The sequence below is a fragment of the Lasioglossum baleicum genome, chromosome 15 (assembly GCF_051020765.1).
Source record: "Lasioglossum baleicum chromosome 15, iyLasBale1, whole genome shotgun sequence".
Classification (NCBI taxonomy): domain Eukaryota; kingdom Metazoa; phylum Arthropoda; class Insecta; order Hymenoptera; family Halictidae; genus Lasioglossum; species Lasioglossum baleicum.
In genome coordinates, this window is record NC_134943.1 from 9,262,003 (window position 1) to 9,278,654 (window position 16,652).

The following is a 16,652-nucleotide window of genomic DNA, read 5'->3' on the forward strand; positions in this document are numbered from 1 at the left end:
TGTAATGGTGAATTTGTAAATTGTAAAGGATCCAGTGGTTGCAGCAGGTTTGAGACGCTCGCATAATTTCTCGAATGATTGAGGATGCAGTCTTGTAGTGTCATTATCAATTTAGCTAAACTTGAATCGTTTCAACTGAAGATTCAGATCAAAGGGATTGTAACAGTGAAATTGTATATTGTAGAGAGTCTGTGGTTGCAGCAGGATTGAGGACCATCTCTCGAACGATTGAGAATGCAGTTCGTAGTACATATCGTGAAGAACGTAAGTGGACTTGAATCGTTCCAACTAGAGATTCAACTGAAAAGGATTATGTTAATGGATTCGTAAATAGTAGAGGTTCCAAGTTCCAAGGCAGGTTGAGGGCAGTTACATCGCTTAAGGACGCTTGCACCCAGAACCGATGATTTCCAGAATAACCGAGGGTGGAACCGTTAAAGCCGTAATTAATACAGCTAAATTCAGATTGATCGAAAGACTTGACTGGAGAAGATTGAAGCGATGAATGTATAAACAGTGGGGGGTTTAGGTCGTCAGTGGTTGCATCGAGTTTAAGGTCACCCTGCACCAGGGACCAACGATTCCCTGAATAATTAAGGACGCATCCGGTAGAACCGCGATTAATCTACCTTTTAGACTGATCAGAAGATGACGAGTTCGACGAGCCGCAAGAGGGAGGAGCAAAATTTCAGAAAGGCAACAGAGTATTCTTATAGTCATTCTTCAACTTGTCAATGAATTATTCAATGAATAACTGCGATTTCATAGAACTTTTAAAGTCTGCAGAATGGGCACTGGACGCAACAATGAATTTGTAAACACGGTGTGCAGGTTCTAGGTCGACAGCTGCGTTCGCAGCAAGTTCGAGGTCAGCTGCACCAGGTACCGTCCTCGAAACTGTTCATCATACAATCTCTAGTATCCCGATTAATCTACCGAGACCCGATCGATCGTAGGATAACGAGCACGAGGAACCCGTAGAATCCACGTGCAACAAAGAATCAGCACAGAGTACTGCGCCAGGGACGCTTACATAAGTCTGATCGGAGGGACAGAGTCGGAGCTGCGTCGGAGGAACCGAGACAGCGTCTAACCGCGAGCAGTTTGCTCTGTGTGACGTTCTAGCCAGTACGGCGTCTACAATCGCGCGAAACGTATTCGCAAAAACAAATTAATCATCGCAACGTAGAACGAAGCCTGTAACCGTAGAACGACCAAGTAGCGAAGAGTGCTCAAGCGGACGAGTCAACGATCGTGTTTCAGAGACTCACCGAGGATAGAACTGTCAGCTCGTCGCAGGCTGTCCTCCCCGAAATTTGACAGCGCAGCGCCTCCGCTCACGAAATCAGAACCGTTTCACTTGACCGTCGCGGTCTCAGCTCTGCTGAGAGAACTCTGAGGCCGGTGTCGCGGCGCGGGGACACGCGTCAGCCTCGAAACGCCGCGGAACATCCGCAACGGAACCGTCCACTGGCTCGAAACGGAATCACACGTTTCCTGGAACACGCACCCGACGATCCGTCGTCGTCGTCGTCCGGAGGGAGACACAACCGATTTGACACTGTCAATTTGACAGCCTGTTTAGGGATCGACGTCGAGCGACGACGCACAGTCCGATCGGAGATTTCACCGTTGGCTTCTGTCACTCTTCTTCTCCCTCGTCAACTTTCTTTCTCTCTTACTCTGTTCCTATTCTGCGCTCTGTATCCGAGGTTCTCACTCGCTCGCTCACTCTCTTTCTCGCTCAGCCAGGTCGCCTCTCGGATCGCGACAATGTACTAGAAGCTGCAGCGGCACGCTGCACACCCAGGACGCACCACGCAAGTTCCAGCTGACGTCCTGGCGAATCGAAGAAGTGGGGAGGGGGCGCGCCACCACGGGCCACGGGGCTCGATCGCGGATTTAGATCGCACCACCGAGCCAGTACGCTGCACGACGAGCCTGCCGCCGCTACCTCGCCACACTCGAACCACCACACTCTCCTCTGATACTCTGTTTCGCCTTGGTGAGACGTTTCTAGTTCCCTAGTCCCGGACCTTGCGGTCTGCAACCGAATTTTCTTCGGTTATTCCAGGTGTAGGCTCTTCAGGATAAACTCACAAGCCTGTTGTCGCTGTTCAACTACCTTCAGACTGCTATTTTCACACCTGATAGTCTATTTCGCCTTGGTAAGACGTTTCCAGTTCATCAATCTTGGATTGATAGTGTCTAAAACTTGATCTTCTTCGTTCATTCCAGGTGTAAGCTGCTCGGAAAACGTCTCTTCGATTTTCCTGTTACACGTTGCCTGGCGAATTCGATCGTAACAGCTGGTGAAGTGTTGACGTTGTTACTCTTCTAGAAACCTCCCGTTCGATTTTCCCTAAACCTTCTTTTTAGACGTCAATGAGCCCCTCGCTGCAGGCACCCGGTTCGACGAGCGAATGTGCAGTCTTCACAGTAGTGACTGGCCCCTGGAAGGCTAGCAACCGGAGCGTCGTGTTAGAAGACGCGGATAGAGGTCCGTTGGATGATCATCAATGAAAGCAGACCGCATTGAGTAGTCGAAAAACACGTTTCATGGAGAGTATGATAGAAATTGGATATATCACAATTAAGAATAGAACTATACCAATAATTTCCAGCATATTTCCCTTTCCATGAACGTGTCACAATTTCCTCTCAATACTCACGTGGCGGAACGAAAGTGAAGTAACGTGGCATTTGTCAGAGATCATCGGGAAATCCGCACAAGCTGGTTGTTAGGAAGCTTGATGCAATTACGACGAATGTGTGCGCTCTAAGCGGCCAGGCACGTCCAAGTCGATGCCCGTACGGGCCACAGAGCTAGCAGCCCGGTCGCCAGAGCCTGGGTAGCGTGGTGGGGTGATTCGTGAGCGAAAATGGCCCCCCTGCTCCCCACTTTGCTCCAGCTCCGGCTCTCTGCTGCGCTCGTGAACGCGCCTGATGTCCTAGGACCACGGGAGGGGCCACTTCCCCCACTCGCCACTGACAAAGAATCGTCTGCTAACGAAAAGGTGGCAGAAGACTGCTAACGAACGCAGCTGGCATCAAGAACTTGGACTATAGCTCGCGATCTAGGCGACACGGCGGACGATGGTGGGGAATGCTTAGCGTCTTCGTTTCCCCGACGACCAGGGTAGGGGAGTTCTAGAGGTATAGAGCTAGTCGATGACCACGGGATGGCTCATCGACGATCACCATCGTCGACCCCTCCCTCCGACGGTCACGTGGCTGGAGGAGCAGATTATTCGGGAAGGGGGCGCGGTTCGAAGAGCTCGCGAACATCGGAGAAGCGACACTGAATGAACTCGTCGCTGACCCCGCGTCCTGTGGCACGGAGCCACAACCACTCGTCTATCACCACCCACTCGACTTCCTCTCTCTCTCTCTGGTCTGCAGAGGACTCCTGTCCAAGACGTTCCCCACTGACTTCAACGCGGAATTTATTGCCCCGCTTTTTCTGATGAAACTGTTTTATTGAATGGGTTCGATAGAGCTGAATTTACCCGGCTGCGAAATTTATTTACTACCAGCCTGTGGTCGGGGGTTTCAATTAACCCTTCAGGGACGACCTCTAGACACTCTATTGTCCCTGACGAATGCTCCAAGATCGTTGGAGCAATGAAAAATATTACAAAGTCCAAGTTACCAACATCTAGGCTTGATACATGGTAGAAGGCTCTAGGAATGATGACAAGTTTTGTCAGCCAGATTAGAAGACTTATGGTGTCAAACCCCGAGCAACAGCGCGTTCGTCTGAGACGTAGAACTTCGGTACATGCAAGACTGATTATTATATGAAAATGTGTAGGGCCAAGATAGGAAATAAAAAGCATCGGGGCGCTTCGCGACGCTCTACGTGCGAACCACCACGCGCATGCTGGTCTCGCGTGACGTCAGGAGGCGAAAAATCAATCCACCCTGCTCATCGTACTGTACAGTGCGGCAGGAGGGCCGTCTTGTAGCTAGCAGACCGACGAATTCTCTCGGACTAATTGATTGCCCCGCGATCGTTCGTTTAACTGTTTAAAATTCCACCATTTTAACTCTTTGCCTGCCGGAGAGCTATTAATAATAGAGGAGCTCCAACATCTTCTTTTATTTAACAGTCCCAAAAAAAGAATGCTTAAATTACTTATTGAATCATGAGTGAATCATAGATTTCTGGAAGCCAGTTAGACATTTATTCATTCTCACAAACTTGTGTCAAATTAACTCAGCCGTTTTGTTTCTTCGAGGATAGAAAACGAATAGGAAGAATTCATATTTATCTGATCAGGATGTTTACAGAATTTCGGATCGTCGCAAACTATTTTGCAGGCTGCTGTGTCAAATAGAGATTTCATAGATTAGAAGACCATAATCTTTGACAAACTTTTCCTTTGACAAGAGCCTAAAGAGTCGAGAAGAAATGAAGGAAAGACGAGAAACGATCAGAAGTCGAATTCGGAGTCGAACGAATCGAAACGATCGTTACGCAATCCCTTCGACGAGTAGTGTTTAAGCAATTATTAATTCGACTCTGAGTCGTGAAGAACGCACACACCCGTGTAATTGGCATAATTCTTACGTAATGAGAGGTCTGGGAGGAACACCCGGCGACGATCGTTTGTTTATATGCACGTACTACGTACCCGGCGACGGTGTCCAAAGCTTAGGCGAGCTTAGCGAGCTCGAGAAACTCGTGCTGCAATTTTATCGACCTTGTTTGTATCGCGGGAGATTTCCTCTGTACCGAAACTGCGACGCACTCTTTGCGTAGCGCGGAAATGTTCGCTGACGTTTCCTATCGAAGTTGCGCGCTTGGATTTCAGCGCTTAATTGAATGCTAACTTTTCTATTACAATCACAAAGTGAAACTCATCTCGAGTTAAACACTGAAAATTATTTGCACAGATTTATGGACGAGTTTTTGCGTTATTTTATCGAGTTACTGATCTCGCTTCTCATCTGGTAGACTCGTTCACGCGGGTAATCAATTTCTTATTAACTCCGGGACGAGCAATGAATTGTTCAAGTTCGTTCAGTTGAAACGTTCCAAGATTATCTCTCTGCGACTCGGACTGCGAAGGAAAATACGGGCTACCAATTAATGCAATTGCTCTAATTTCTCGAGTTCCTCGGTCTTTCATAGAATCTCGAGCAACAACGAGGTATTTAAACTATCAGCGAATGAAAAGTGAGCAAGTAGATCACAACTCGGGCTGATCAAACTGGAAGATTTGAGTCGCTCGATTAACCCATTGCTCTGCCGTATTCTTTACATCTACGACGATTAAAACTTCTTCGTCGTTCATAAACTGACATTTTCACTGTGAATTCTCTGCATTTATGACAAAACTGCGTTTTCTGCACTTATGATTAGTCGAGGAAATAGAGAAAGAATGGCTTACCGATTGTAGCAGGCAGCGCAATCGGTCTCCTCGCTCGCACGACGTCGTTCCACTAATGAAAAGAGGAAAATACGGCGCGTGTCTTCTCGTCTGCACCTTCGCATGATAATTGATAACGCTTGTTTTCCAACAGGTATGGACGCGTGATGGCCGATCAAATATTGTTGAATGACTGAACAGATGGGAACGGATACGCGCACGGCAGTTTCCAGCTAGTACACGAAGCAACGGCAACAAGAATCGCGAAATCGCGTATGCCACGGCCAGTCGAAAGGGATTCCGGGCAATGCTGTTGTTCCGTGGCCGGACTCGGACCACCATTAGCTTATCAAGTCGGTTAAACGGCCACGAAAGAGGACAGACACGCCGAACGAGCCTCTTAAGTGTCTGGAGGTGGTCGTGACTTGCAATTGCTAACTGAGCCGTTTACTGCGATTAACCATCTTCTGAATTTTTCGAGATTTCCCTGTCGAATCCCTTGATCGAGGCTTAGCTCTTTCAATTTAACAAATATTTCCGTAATAATTGGGCTTGATATCAGTAAATGTCGAAAATTCGAAAGACTGGCCCAATATATTGTTTTGCCAATTTTAGATATGTTTAAATGGTAGTATAAGTAATGGCTAATTCGAACTACAATCTCGCTCAGACGTTTTCGTATTTGTTGCGCGGACTATCGATTGCCGTTTAGATTCTTTGCGATGTTTTCCTATCTCGTACAACGCTTGCTGCGAATTACATTGGCTTCCTCTCGCCCGGCAGAGTTGAGATCTGCTTCGGGAAGCCTTGCAACGACGATGCAACAATGTTCGATGCGGGTCACACCTGCGTTTGACACGAATGGCGACTTCTCGAGGTCTTGTGCTTTGTTTCATTTGTTATAAGCTCCGATTAATCATCATTCCTAACATTGTTGAGTTCAATTAATAGTCTCTGTTGTGTCAATTTCATAGTTGAATCGATGGATTAATGAATTTTAGTTTCCCGCCGATTGAAATTCGAGAAACAGCGTCCACCGCCATCTTGCGGCTGATTTTGCAAACTTTTAGCGATAGGTCTGCGCCGTACGACTGGTTGCCTACACAAGGGTGAATAGAATAGAGATCACAGAAAAATGTAATTTGCTAGGCAATTTTAGTTCTTCTGTATTCTTTTAGTCTCTATTAATTAAAATAGCGTTATAAAGGATTAAAAAGGGCAATGTAAGAGCTATGGAGAAAATTGATTTAATTGGTTCGTTTAATCGATGTTCAGCTGCCTGAAGGAACCTTGTATCCCATCGAATTCTGTGATCAATCTCGACTTGGATCCTGGCAATCGAGCACTCTCGTCTGTTCGACTGAGCTTCTCCTCGCGCAGAAACCAATCCCTGTTCCTCTCTATCTTCTTCCTCCACGAATCTGCGAAATTAACAATCAATAAAAATGAAATTTAATTCTCAGTATATTAATTTGAAACGAATCTGTCGAACCGTTTAACTCTTCTAGAGTTCCAGCTTTGCCGCCCCATGCGTTAGGCAATATATCCTTGTCCATATAAGGATGCAGCTCTTCTCCGCCGCCAGTGTGAACACGAAACTACAATTGCCAAAAGATAAGACAGTCTCCCTTAAAAAAGCTTCCAATCAAACAAAACAGTTATTCTCAATATTAATCTCACTTTTTGAACGAGTTTCTCTTTCAGCAGAGGGTAGAATATGTGGAGGACATTCTCAACGAACACAGGAGCATGAAGAAAATGGACCCTGTGAAGCCTTAATGGCATACTGTCTTGCACCGCAAGCATCGACTTCCGAATGATGCTTTGTGTTGGGCTGCACTTTGAAAAATGCACTAAGCTGAACCCCTAAAAGTAATTCGGAGAACATTAGCTCACTTTACAGTAACACTTTAATTTTTGCTGAGATTAGAACGTGTGGAGGAAAATGGTACCTCGAGATCGATGACCATCACGTTCGACAGACAGCGTTCCTCCATCAATCGCATGTCCAGGACCATCAGGATCCTCTTGGTGATGTCCTGGATCGAGAAATTATCTATCGATGTATCCCTAAGTCGGAGAACAGTTACACGGTGCCCCTCCTCTGTCAGCGATGGCAGGACGAAGTAGTATCTGGTAGTAGAAGAACGCCAATTGATAATGAAATTCGCGAGCATAAATTTTCTAAGCTTCGTCCTAATATTTTATTCATTTAATTAGGATTATGGAACCAAGGGAATTAGAGAGAAGCTGAGAATGGATTACATGGAATCACAGCATCCTTGAACGTCCTTCGACAGCGGATCCCGCAGCGAGAAGAACTCGGGTAAGGCGGTGCGTACACTAAAGTATCGCTCCAAAATGACTTTGCACCTCTCGATGCTGTTCTTGCAGCCGAACAGAAATCTCTCGAGTCTTGCATCATCTGTAATCAATCGTTTCAAATCACTCTATAAATCGTCTATGTAATTGCAGTTTACGAGCGACGATCGTGTCATCACAATTATTTATCTCTGTTTACGATTAGAAGTAGTTAAAGGTAGTTACTAGAATTAGTTGGATCGAATATTAGGTAATAGAAGGATCTAACAGCTAATAGTTTTGTAGTAAAATAAGCTATCAGACCCATGTGAGCAGGCAGATGGGGCTGCTTCGACAGCCATTCTCTGAGCGCAGTTATGTCCTTCTTTATCATTTCCGGGTCCATCTGAACTTCTTCGTCGATGCGCTTTTGTTGCGCGACGGTTGGCGGCAACAGCGTCATCTCGGACTGCAAAGTGCATTTACTGTTTACTTTTGACTCGTCGATTATTTATTCTTCATTCCGGTTCGACGAAATTTTGCATTTCCAACTTTAGACAAACTCCATTAAAAATTAGAATGTTAAAACTGCTGAAGATCCTCAGATGAATGTATCCGTTTGTCAGCCTCGCACTGTCTTCCGCGAAAGTTCTAATGTCCACAGCATACTATCAGGTGACGGACCGATTCTCGAACGGAAGAGATTGCTATCACAGCCCGTTCAATATTGACATTGGTCGCGCAGCATCAGCGAACGTGTTTGCCAACCGAGTGGAGAACCTCCTCGAGGTTCCTTTAATTTCACGTTTGCTTAGCTTTGAGATATTTTTAAGAAATTGTCGATTACGTTCTCGCGTTGCGAAACTTATTATGCTAATACGCTCATAGTATCCCGAGGATCGTAATTAGTCAACACACGTTTGTTTGACAACCTTTTAATCACCAAATGGCTAGCAAAGTGAAGCACGCCCGCAAACATGATGGAGATCGCAGTATTTCCTCCCGTGATTAACATGATTATGCTGTAGAGAATTATTTTAGGTATGATCCGCGATCTTTCGGAGTTTTCGAGAATTTTGTAGGTTCTTACAAGCCTTCGGGGACCTCGGCAAATTTTTCCAGGTGTCTGAAGACTTGTAGGAGCTTCGGGAAATTTGTGAACGGTTGGAAGTGTATGATTTGTCTGTGACTGCGTTTCTAGTAAAATTTCTGTAAATTGTAAATGCTGGAAAGTGAAACAGCGATGCAAGAATTATGGTTGAAGGAAGTGAAGGACTTCGCACCTGACCAGAATTCGATGCCCGGTGCATCACTGCCAAATGTAGAGTGCATTCTCACGAGAAAATAGACGCCTGTCGGCTTTGCCATAGAAAGTATGCGACTCCGGATTGAGAAATCAGATGTTGTGGGCGAAACGATGGTGTACGTGAGCGAAATTGATTGGAGTACCGCGTGAACAACGAAGACGTAATATCAAAATTAAACGAAGAGTATCGAGGATGCATTTTATACTCTCAAATTAAAAAATAAAAATTCCATCGACGCTTTCAAATAAACTTACTTAAGCACAGAACAATTTTTAATTTTTTCCAAAATACATTTTCAAGATTGTTGAGGAGTTTCACTTACCGGAAAATAGAAGAATCGTCGGTATACTAATTGTAGGACTAACTCGGCCCAATTGTCACAAAATTGTAGTGTTTGGAAAAGGAGGATCGTGTGCGCAGTCTAAGGCGAACGTCTCCAAACTGCACCGCGTGTTCGATCGGCATTTCAATCTTGCCAGCACGATTCCACTCTTCCGGAGAACACGAGACACTCCGTACTCCCCACCATTCAACATCGCGCACAAGGTGGGCCGAGGAAAATGACCGAATACGTTATTTTCTCTGGTTTCGAACATGTCCTGGAGCATGCTCGATGTACCTAATCGTCGCATTATCGTGTACGTGAGCTGATTTCGGCTTTGGCACTTCCACGGTGGTCGTAATGAAACGGAGAACCTCGTGGGAACCTGTAGAAAACTTTCCCAACAGAAATAATTCTGCAGAGATCTGCCATTTTGAAATAACTGACCTTCTTCTAAACAAGTAGAGACTGTAATAATTAAAATAGCGGATTTGATGCATTCAGTAAAATGAGAGAGCATAATTTCAAGCAGTGGAAGTCTGGTCGATTATTATCGTTGGCTTCAACGATTAGAAAATGATAGCTAGGCGAACGGAAGTTGGCAACGCTCGACTGACAGCTCGCTAACACGCGACAGACCTCGCGGTTAGTTGAATTGTAAAAATTATCAGAAATGTTAGAGCGACAGAAAATTGGTTGAATCGCCACACACAGCTTGCGAAATGTTCGACTGTCTGGCCGCGTGCAACAACGTTTGCGTCACCTGCATCTGGTGCATGCTGCTCTCCACGTGGTGAGGATCAATCCCATCAGCGTTGCGCTAGATATTAACTAATTAAATACGTTCACAGTTATCCGAAGATAATCGGTGCTTTGGGAAGCAGTTCCAGGAAAGATGCGGGTGTCTCGGAAAACGACGCCAAAATTTACAGTCTTTTGGAATACAGGTTAGACGCGGTGAATGGCAAGGTTCCCTCTAATCCTGATGACCTGACGGACCCTGATTGCCGGAGGATAACTATACCTAGACCGCCGTCGAAGGAAACAATGTGAAATAAGATTAAGATAATGGACAGGATAATTGAAGTGTATTAAATATATTTTAATGGAATGTTGAACGCTACGGACGTGAGACGACAGGTTTCGAAACAAGATGGCCGAATATTAAATTCTAATTCTATCCGCCAAATGGTACTCAAATAAAACTGTGCTGACCTGTGTGTTGACTACTCCATTAATTCTATAAAATAGATTCCATCGAATAGAACGTTAGACCACGTTCAAGGTCGGAGGTGGAATGCTTCCAAACAATATGGCGTCAATGAAAGAGCTATACAACGTCTAGCTTATCAATGGGGATGACATCCTCGAGTCATCGCGAGGTGTCCAGAAGCGTAATGATGTCCACGGTGCCCATTCACAGTCCTCCGGAGGACCTCTCCTGAATGAAGAATTTTCAATGAAGTTCGCAAGGCTTGTGCAGGTTTCTCAGCGACAACGCGTGAAAGTGCACGAGTCAGCAATGCTACTCGTTCATTCATCCGGCGGACCAGCCGTGGAAAATTGCTTCGTTACGGCCAGATGAGCGGTCCTCGATCCTCGTTCCTTTCGAACGGCGATCGGCCGCGACCCTGCTGATCTTCAGTGACCGTCGCTGAGGATTGATGACGGCGACGGCTCTCCCGAGACCGCATTGTCGCCTCTCAAACCTACCTTGTAATTGCCCCTAACTCCTTCCCTTTCTATTGTCACTGCGCCTTGTAATGATGCCGAAGGACACCTCCGGAGGACGCCTAAGATCACAGAAAGATGTCCACGAAGTAGGTACACTTAGGTACCTGTTCCCAGTTCGTATAAATAATAAATAGCGAGACTTCTATAGATATCTGCCGTCTTAGGTAAGCGTAGATTAATTTACTGATTCGAGGCCTAAGCGAATGCATTGAAACTAGGAACTATAGCTAAACGATCATAATCTATTGTATTATCTGGAGAGTTCAAGAGTCCTTTTCTCTCGAAGAGCATAACTCACCCCCGATTAAATGGCGCAGGGACAAAGTAAAGACGTCAGAAGCTAAAAGAGAGGAGGCAAGTGGAACCAAGAGGGTACATAATCGCGGTTGTCGTGGGAGTTCATAAAGGTGTCGTTCCTAGCTGTGTGGTCGGGCCAGTCGGACAATGGTTCTGCGGCCAATAAATTCGGTGGTAGCCAGAGAAAGGACATGATCAGTCTCTGTGTACGGGAAATAGCGTGACACGTATGATCGCGGCGGTAGGTGGACATCTCACGACGATTTTTCCGGAGCCCGGTCGTAAAGAAAAGTTCTGCGGTCGCAGACTGAATGGGAGGACAAGTGACCGCGATATTATACGTGGGATCTCTCTCGTTCATGGGGATGAAAGGGAGGATCTTGACGCGCGCGCGGGGTGGACCGTCTTCGAGATTGAAAGAACCAGCGATAATTCATCAGGATGCTTCGGATACCCGGGATTTTCGCACGGTTCCTTCGGCAATCCTTCTTCCTTTCGGATTCTTCAGCGTGAGGAGTGTCGTGACTTTATTGTCGTCATTAGATCGATCCTTGCACGATTATAATGTTTCAAGGTGATATATGGCAGTGCCGTAACGGGGGCGCAAAACAAAGAATACCGATCCGGTTGAGGGTCGCCTGGACACTTTTCAAATCTTGCAAAAAAATTACGAACTCTCATTACGAAACACGTATCCAAATCTAGACATAGGATTAAGGATTTTCATAACAATGCCTGTAACAACAGCTTCCTGCAAACGTTTGTTTAGCAAATTAAAAATTGTAAAATCGTTCTACTATTGGACAAGAGCGATTAACAAACACGTCTATAATATCAATTGAAAAAGATGTTGCCAAAACATTAAATTACGATGATATAATAGATATATTTGCAAATGAAAAAACGAGAGAAATTACTTTATAAAATATGCTGAACTGCTTTATGGTTTTATTATATTATTTTAACATATACCTATGTTTTGTATTTCCTTTATTTTGTCGTCATTGAATATGAATAAAAATTTGTTCTTATTTAGGTTATAGATTATTTTCTTCATACAAATACCTTGACAAATACATTATTGCATATACAGGCAACTCATTTTGATGAGGTTAATAGTATTTAATATATTGCATTTTTAGTAAAATTTAACTTGTTAACTTTTTGATTATTGGGTTACGGGGAGGCGCGAGTTAGACACTTGCCACAGTCGCTTCATGCCCTCGTTACAGCACTGATGATAGGATACTAAGTTCGGGAGAAATGATGCACATTTAGATCGTTCTTCTCTAAATTTCGATGCATGCAACATCTCTCAAACAAATTGAGAGCCCGAAGACCCTTCTTTCAACGACTTCCGGTTGAAACGGTCGGTGTCTGAGAATTTGCACGTCCGCGGCTCGTTAATAACGTTAATCGCCGACAGGAGAATAAATGAATCGAAACGTTAGGTCGCTCGGCAGGTGGTGCGATCTCTAGGGGTGGTCCAGCCGCAGTTGCTTTGTTGCAGGGTGCAACCGCAGCCGAGTGACACCATCCATGGTAATATCATCATTATAATCATACAGATGCGCCACGCTAGGGATATCGAGATTCTGATATAATATTGCGGTTACGGTGGCTTTGTGCCACTTTGCGGTTGTCTCTCCTCTAAAGAGCTGCCAGAAGGACCCCCGTCGAGGGAAGGTATGCGTCTCTGCGGGGTTTGTCGGCCCCTGTCGACAGCTACCGTGATCTGAACACGTTTCCTGCACCGTTTCACCCTGTCTCACGTTTCCCTTCTTGATGCGTTACCTGCGAGTTACGCATATTGACGGGGGAAACGTTCTTAGTGCGAATCTGGGACAAATTGATGGTCCGGGCAGTCGGCGTCCGGGGAGTCGGTGAGCTGAGGGGATATCTACAATATCTAGGTGCTCGGTAGTGCACCAGCCATTTCTCGCACTACCTCCTTTTACACGAAACAACTTAGCCGTTTTTTAGAGGCTTATAACTCGGCACTGGAGGCAGATGCCGAGATGTAATTTCGTACACTTGTTAAATGCTATCATGTCTCAATATTGACAAAACATTAATCTTCCAACATTAGTAGGTTCCGAGATATAGAACCTCAAAAATCGCTTTTGTCACTGACTGACTGACAGATCATCAAAACCTTTTGGGTACATCGCATTGACCTACAAGCTTGAAATTTGATACATAGGTTCACCATAACAAACACTCAAAGGGATAATTATCAAAGTTTGAAATTTTACACCTTAAAGGGGTTGTATTGAAAAAAAACATTACGAAATAGGTACGTAGGATAGAACATAGCAGCATAACATACATAAGTATAAGTACGTTTTATTAGCTTCGAAGTCGCAACAAATACTGATGAAAAAAACAATCGCTCTAACGTAAACAAAAGAAACTGCACCGAGCATCGTCTATAGCGGCGGGGGGCAAACGGATCCGAGCGTCGCGTCGCCGGCAGAGCGTTAATCTTCGATACATGGAATTTGGATTTTGTCTTGCAGATTAGAAAAGGATATTTTTTTCTGATACCTACTGATAATTCATGAAATTTCAACAAAAATTGATGAAATCCCAACAAAAACATCCTGTAAACAGGAGCCAAGTTCCTACGGCCGTAAAAAGTTGTGAGATCAAACAAAATACGTCTGAGTTCGTTAGCTTAGAAATACCTCTTGCAATACTGAAAAAAGCGTTTGTAAAAATTAATTTAAAAGAACGAGGGCTGAATTATTCAAATTTGGCCGTTACTTTTTAAACCAATGGCCATGAAAGGTGTTAGGTAGCGGCCAAGTTTGAATAATTTAGCCCTCCATGTAACTCTTTAAAAATAAATTAGCGTTCTTTTACACTAATTTTTACAAACGCTTTTTTCAGTATTGCAAGAGGTATTGCTAAGCTAACGAACTTGGCCGTATTTTGTTTGATCTCACAACTTTTTACGGCCATAGGAACGTGGCTCCTGTTTACAGGATGTTTTTGTTGGGTTTAGTTTTCTGAATCAATATCGAGCTGATTTTGTCAATACAAACGCGATTTCCTCTCTGCACTGTATATTTTCGGTCGCACATTTTTTGGTGTCCCTGTATATTGAATTGTGCCGACCATCGCCTGTCACAAATTTCGCAATCGATCGCGCAGGACAGTATTCTTCTCCATCATCTGACATATCCAAATTTCCAGAGCCCATCTTAACCATTTAGGGGAAGTCGTGTTGGGGGAGAAGACGTGTGCTCGCGATCATGTTGGAACCTCTGATCGTCCTGACAGTCTTGAACTGTTTCTTCATGTTCAGCTCGACGGTGACGACTTGTGCGCTGTGGTAAACGCAACGATCTGTATCTCTAACCGTCTAAAGATCGAAGTTGTCGATATCTTTGAATAGATTCCACTTATCCGGCAACTATGTTCCAGGTGGCAGTATCGCACTCACCGTTGCTGTTTCAGAAGAGACCCCGCTAGTCAGGCTGCCAAGCACACACTATCAAAGCTGAAATCCGCCTACGCGAAGGTCTCGAAGAAGAATCTTTCGGAGAAAGCAAAGCCAGAAAATTCTAGCGACAATGGTCCTCTAAACGGAAACGGGAACAAAAATGGTATTAATCGCGAGAAATCGAACACTACGGTGCACCGTGATGGTAAAAGCAAAAAGAAGATGAAGGCGAAATCGAACTCGAAGAACTGGTTCAGGAACAGATCCCTTAGCGGTGATGCAACGGCCTCCTTGTGAGAACAACAATTTAGATGATTAGGATTATTCTAGAGCATGATTTTGACGATTTCATCGTTTAGATCAGAGACGTTGGGAAGCTGGGACGTTGAGGACAATGGCAGGATGTCGGAGGATACTGCGAGGATGTCGGAAGACACCACGAGGATGTCGGAAGCCTCGCAGACTGGTAACGAAGCTAAATCTGCGGTGGTGATGGAGTATTCGACTGTGCAGAAGATCGTGCAGATTCTTGACGACAATTCTGACCTAAACGCCACGAAGATGGCCATCAGAGACTTCAATGCTAGACATAATCCCGAGAGGAAGATACAGAACTCCAACTTCGAGCCGAGAATTATGCCTATTTACACAACTTTGCCACAAACTTGATCTAGTCACGAATAAATTTTACCATAATCTTTTAACGAAAGTCTGTGGAACAATTATTTTGAAAAATCCTAAGAAAAATAATAAGGATTGTATTTCGGGCAATTGTTCACGGTAGACCATTTTTATTGAATCATTTTCTAGTTTTCTTCTTGCACCGTTTCTTCTTCGGTTCGTCTTTCGAAATCTTCTTCAGTTTCTCCATCCCGTCGCACCGTCTCTCAGTAGCCCTCGGCACTTCCGGTTTCGGTTCCACAGGTGGAGGAGGTGGAGGAGGTGGTTGAGGTGTTCTGAGCTCTAGTTCGATATGTTTTTTCGGCTCCTCGACAGGTCCCGGCTTTTTCTTCACTCTCAACATGAACACATTCTCGTTTCCTTCCGTGACTCGATCAGTATGCACTTCCTGGCAGCAAGGACCATCCAAAACAGGATATATGGTGAACGTCCTGCACTTGTCGTCCCTGCTCCTACCCTCCTTGCATTGGCCAACCTTGGGAAGAATATTCAGAATGCATAAGATCAAATAAACACTTTTCCTGTAAAATTCAATTTCAATTAGTTAAGCATTCTTTGTGGGAAAATTGGGGTGGAGGTTCCAGAATTCGAATAAATACGTATTGGTCTACGTAATTTAATTTTCAGAACAACAGTGCTGTACTTCGTAATAGATGCCCTGGGGCTTGGAATTGGGGTCCTCCTTCTTTCCCAGCTGGGTCTTCGACTGGATTCGGAAGAGAATCTGATTGTTGGTGGGCCCCTTCAGTATCTTGGGCCCCTCTTTGCTAGTGGGCCTCTGTATTTCCACCATATCACAATCGCACGGTGGAATCCAATCTCCGAGCTTCTTAGATTTACCTTTCTCCCTCTCCATGCGAATGATCAGCTGATTGCCCACCATTTCCGTGCCGATTTCCCTAAAATACTTTGATTCCGCATCCTCCGAGCACTTCGGGGGTGAACAATCAGGTGGACAGGGTGGTGGGGGCATCGGCGGACAGGAGTACATCTTCTATGATTATGAATCTAGCAAAAAATATTTGTCGGCGTCTACAAAAGATTTCAACATATCTCTACCGAATTGTATGAATAAAGAAACAATAAATCAATGAATTGTGTTCTTTATTTTGCACAGTTGACAAAAAGCAACCATCCCTTGCACACTTTGGTGCAGGTCGGGTGCAGCTCCGGATTTGAGGAACTTG

At 44.9% G+C, this 16,652-nt stretch overlaps 3 protein-coding genes across 4 annotated transcripts; 1 reads left to right on the top strand and 2 right to left on the bottom strand.

Moving 5' to 3' along the window:
- The first annotated feature begins 1,829 nt into the window (after positions 1-1,829).
- LOC143216155 (uncharacterized) lies at positions 1,830-15,912 on the top strand. Its single transcript, XM_076438991.1, has 5 exons — positions 1,830-7,511; positions 7,596-7,701; positions 14,535-14,673; positions 14,766-15,077; positions 15,144-15,912. The coding sequence occupies exons 3-5, from the start codon at positions 14,594-14,596 to the stop codon at positions 15,451-15,453; spliced, it is 702 nt and encodes a 233-aa protein (XP_076295106.1). The 5' UTR covers positions 1,830-7,511; positions 7,596-7,701; positions 14,535-14,593; the 3' UTR covers positions 15,454-15,912.
- On the bottom strand, positions 6,460-9,470 carry LOC143216154 (alpha-tocopherol transfer protein-like). 2 transcript variants are annotated; one of them, XM_076438989.1, is made up of 7 exons: positions 9,306-9,470; positions 8,001-8,145; positions 7,641-7,800; positions 7,328-7,508; positions 7,056-7,241; positions 6,868-6,973; positions 6,460-6,796 (listed from the first exon to the last, which is right to left on the bottom strand). In XM_076438989.1, the coding sequence occupies exons 2-7, from the start codon at positions 8,137-8,139 to the stop codon at positions 6,636-6,638; spliced, it is 933 nt and encodes a 310-aa protein (XP_076295104.1). In that variant the 5' UTR covers positions 8,140-8,145; positions 9,306-9,470; the 3' UTR covers positions 6,460-6,635. The 2 variants fall into 2 exon arrangements, with proteins under 2 accessions (XP_076295104.1, XP_076295105.1); XM_076438990.1 differs by lacking the exon at positions 9,306-9,470 and having other exon boundaries at positions 8,001-8,771.
- Positions 15,522-16,455, bottom strand: LOC143216156 (uncharacterized). The gene is made up of 2 exons (XM_076438992.1): positions 16,109-16,455; positions 15,522-15,940 (listed from the first exon to the last, which is right to left on the bottom strand). The coding sequence occupies exons 1-2, from the start codon at positions 16,436-16,438 to the stop codon at positions 15,584-15,586; spliced, it is 687 nt and encodes a 228-aa protein (XP_076295107.1). The 5' UTR covers positions 16,439-16,455; the 3' UTR covers positions 15,522-15,583.
- Positions 16,456-16,652: the final 197 nt, after the last annotated feature.

Bases quoted from the DNA above. Each gene is read 5' to 3' on its own strand.
- LOC143216154 (XM_076438989.1), bottom strand. From the start codon at position 8,139: ATGACGCTGTTGCCGCCAACCGTCGCGCAACAAAAGCGCATCGACGAA. The intron at 7,801-8,000 runs GTCTGATAGCTT...GATTGATTACAG, and splicing joins CCATCTGCCTGCTCACATGG to ATGATGCAAGACTCGAGAGA. The intron at 7,509-7,640 runs GTAATCCATTCT...TTCTACTACCAG, and splicing joins CAAGGATGCTGTGATTCCAT to ATACTACTTCGTCCTGCCAT.
- LOC143216155 (XM_076438991.1), top strand. From the start codon at position 14,594: ATGTTGGAACCTCTGATCGTCCTGACAGTCTTGAACTGTTTCTTCATG. The intron at 14,674-14,765 runs GTAAACGCAACG...ACTATGTTCCAG, and splicing joins GTGACGACTTGTGCGCTGTG to GTGGCAGTATCGCACTCACC. The intron at 15,078-15,143 runs GTGAGAACAACA...TTCATCGTTTAG, and splicing joins GGTGATGCAACGGCCTCCTT to ATCAGAGACGTTGGGAAGCT.
- LOC143216156 (XM_076438992.1), bottom strand. From the start codon at position 16,438: ATGCCCCCACCACCCTGTCCACCTGATTGTTCACCCCCGAAGTGCTCG. The intron at 15,941-16,108 runs GTACAGCACTGT...ATTCTTCCCAAG, and splicing joins CCCAGGGCATCTATTACGAA to GTTGGCCAATGCAAGGAGGG.